Source organism: Choristoneura fumiferana, chromosome 22, assembly GCF_025370935.1.
Source record: "Choristoneura fumiferana chromosome 22, NRCan_CFum_1, whole genome shotgun sequence".
Lineage (NCBI taxonomy): Eukaryota > Metazoa > Arthropoda > Insecta > Lepidoptera > Tortricidae > Choristoneura > Choristoneura fumiferana.
In genome coordinates, this window is record NC_133493.1 from 3,288,400 (window position 1) to 3,291,953 (window position 3,554).

The following is a 3,554-nucleotide window of genomic DNA, read 5'->3' on the forward strand; positions in this document are numbered from 1 at the left end:
CTTCGATGTCAATCCCATCCCACTCCCACTAATATTATAAATGCCAAAGTTTAAGTCTCTTTGTTACTTAATCACGTCTAATCCGCTGAACCGATTAAGATGAAATTCGTCATACACTTAGTTTGAATCCCGGGGAAGAACATAGGATAGTTTTTATCCAAAGCCCAGTGTATTGGGAGGGTGCGAAGTACTAGGTGGGGGTGATGAAATCTATCGCAGCGCTCATGGTGGCCATAAGTAGAAATAGGTCTGGCTCTGTCATCTGTCATACTCATATGAATCTGTCATTAACAAAGCAATTTGTATAGACTCTAACTACCTAATTTTAGTAATAGATGTTTGTGTTATGATGCGAGCTTGAATTATTGAACACTGTCCCTGTTTTGTTCTTAATTCCTCTACATCTCGGACATGTCCAGCAACTATTTCCTTATGAAACGGTTTGTGAATGAAATTTTATTTTATTAAATTATACTGATACCTACTCACAAAAGCGGTCTTCAATATATACTCATTTTGATCTGAAAACGATATTATAACGAAGAAACCAATAAGATAGCTTTATCTTTTCGTTTTACAGTAAAAGTACAACTAAACATGAAGTAAACAAACCCTAAAAAATAAAACACACTTTTTGAATAAATTTTACTTACCTCATTTAATTTTAATGACCAAAAATGAATTCACAACGTTTTGTCCACCCAAATCACGGTATCACAGTAATTTTGTGTTATAAATTAATACGTTATAGGTTTGATTTTTGTCACAATGTCGCGATGAAATTTCAAAACGTCAGAGCATCAGAGCCATAAAAGTTGCGGACGCTAGGTGGCGCTGATGTCGTGCACAGAGCCAATATGTTTCTGACAGAAACTTTGTGTTGTCAGGCACATAAAGGACTACAAGCCGCCTGCGCACGCGACTCTAGATTATTCGTACGTACGGCCGCACCACATCGCCGCCGTTAACAACCTGTGCGCGCAGTTCTTCTGGCCGGGCATAGACTGTGAGTACTAATAATGTACAGATAATATAACATGTGTATAATAATATCAGTAAAGCCCGGAATTTCGAGTTCAGCTATTGACAGATTGTAGGGAGAGAGCACCGCTTTTTATCGATGTTATCGACAAATCGATGGTTATTTTTTTTAATTTACGTTCTTATTAAATAAAACCTCAAACTTTCCGATGATGCGTACTATTTTCGGCGGTTAGTAAAAAATCGAAATATCGGAAAGTTTAATCCGTTTAAATTGCTTTATTGCAATCATTATAACTAATTACGAATATCTTTATATTTTACAATTTGAAGAAACATCCCTCTGAGACCACTTAACGTTAGGTAGCTTGTTTGCCTTTGTTAAAAGAAAAGAGAAAATATTATTTTGTATTCCTTTAGTTCTTACTATAGCTAATATAAAATATTTTATAATAATATTCCAAGCAAAAATATATTTACGATATAAAAGTTACAACATGAATTAAAAATAAAAAAAACTATCGATTTGTCGATAACATCGATAAAAAAGCGGTGCTCTCTCCCTACAATCTGTCAATAGCCGCATGAAAAATTCCGTGCCCTGAATATCAGGGCGTCTACTAAAAATCCTAAAAAAATATCCCTGATTTTTCCCTGACTTTCTCTGACCACATTTCTAAATTTCCCTGACCAGTCATGTACATTTCAAAGCAGGTTAGGTATTTTTTTTTACTGCCCGAGATATTTAAGCTAGACCGATGAATGGGAATTCATTGCACATCAAAAAACATGCACACTGTTTTTTTGACTATTTTTAATATTTTTATGGTGCCAATATCAATATTAGTTAATTATGGGCATGAATGAACACGTAAAATACAAAGTGAACAATTGTTTCCACTGTTGCTATTTTATTTCTCGCAATCTAAGTGAAAAGCAGAGTGTAAACTTCAGCATTAAACCCATTTTCCCCTCGACTTCTATCCACCCTCGCCGTAACCGGCTCGGGTGGCTATATGTGTGCGTTATCTGGTAAAAGGTACCTTGTTGTCGGTTCTAGTTTCGAGATAATCGCGCTTGAAGTAAAATGTCGAAAAAAATCATTTTTCTTTTTTTACTCTATATTAATAAGCAGGGTCTAAATTTAATTTGACAGAGACACAAGTTTTAAATCGATTTTTATGAGTTAAAACATCCCTTAAAGTTTAGTAAGAAAGGTACCTTATTGTCGGTGCCGCTCTTGAATGCTTTCTGTGCGCTCGGTATCGGTTTGGAAGACGTGTCGGACGTCGGTACTTTGTCAGCGCGTCATCATCATCATCATCATCCTAGCCTATACGCCCACTGCTGGGCACAGGCCTCCTCTCAGAATGAGAGAGCTTGGGCATTAGTTCCCACGCGGGCCCATTGCGGTGCTTGTCGGCGCGTAAAAAACGTCAAGAATCATCATAAAATGCGTTTAATTAGGTAAATCATCAATAACTGGCCACCCTTAAGCGGTAGCCAGTTAGGCCCTTATTACACTAGCGATTTGCGGGCGAGTTGAAAGCGAGGTGAGCGCGCAGCGAGTTCGCTTCGAGCGCGTAACGATTTCACCGCGAGCATGAAACGATATCGCCGCGAGCGCGCAACGATGTCGCTGCGAGTTCGCTGCGTTAGCGCCGAAGACGCCCTATTTATTATACGAAAGTCTACAATATGGCGTTTTTGGCGCTAAAGCAGCGAACTCGCCATGCGCTCGCAGCGCCTCGCTTGCCTCGCTTTCAACTCTCCCGCGAATCGCTAGTGTGATGAGGCCCTTATTGACGATTTACGCCAATTTGTCTTTTTTTTATTCGACTGGATGCCAAACGAGCAAGTGGGTCACCTGATGGTAAGAGATTACCACACCGCCCTTAGACACCTGCAACACCAGGGGATTGCAGATGCGTTGCCAACCTAGAGGCCTAAGATGGATACCTCAAATGCCAGTAATTTCACCGGCTGTCTTACTCTCCACGCCGAAACACAACAATGCAAGCACTGCTATTTCACGGCAGGATTAGCGAGCAAGATGGTGGTAGCAATCCGGGCGGACCTTGCACAAAGGTCCTACCACCTGCTGGTCTTTAGAGGTTGATTATAGTAATAATAATACGATTAATAGTTACAACTACAAATCAAAAGCATTTTTTTAGATCTAATTCTAACTATGTCACTAAACATTTTACGTCCGACAATAAGGTACTTTTTTAATACGTTAATCATTTAGTGTGTTGAGACAAAATTATAGTTTTGGTAAGAGTTTTAATACTACAGTGTTCTTAAATTAAGACTATTAAAATTAATCGTAAGTTATTAGTCGTTTTTCAAAATGATATCACCTCATAATCACTAAATATTTTCCACCGACGATAAGGTACCTTTTAGAAAATATATAGTGATTGTACCAACTTTTTTACTAAACTTTACCTTGAATTTTGAGACTGGAAAAAACTAGTTTTTTAAGATTTGTTTGAGTTAATTCGGTCTCATTTGGCTATGTTAGCGTACTAAATATAAAAGTTTGTTGAATTTGACTGTTTAAATTACAT

The 3,554-nt window shown here is 38.0% G+C and overlaps 1 protein-coding gene across 1 annotated transcript in view; it reads right to left on the reverse strand.

The window, feature by feature from the left end:
• Positions 1-924: 924 nt before the first annotated feature.
• The window catches only part of LOC141440175 (cell adhesion molecule Dscam1-like), a 28,268-nt gene continuing 25,638 nt past the window's right edge, over positions 925-3,554 (reverse strand). Inside the window, exon 27 of the mRNA XM_074104636.1 lies at positions 925-989. Within this exon, the coding sequence (XP_073960737.1) occupies positions 925-989 (65 nt within the window). The remainder of the gene's footprint in view (positions 990-3,554) is intronic.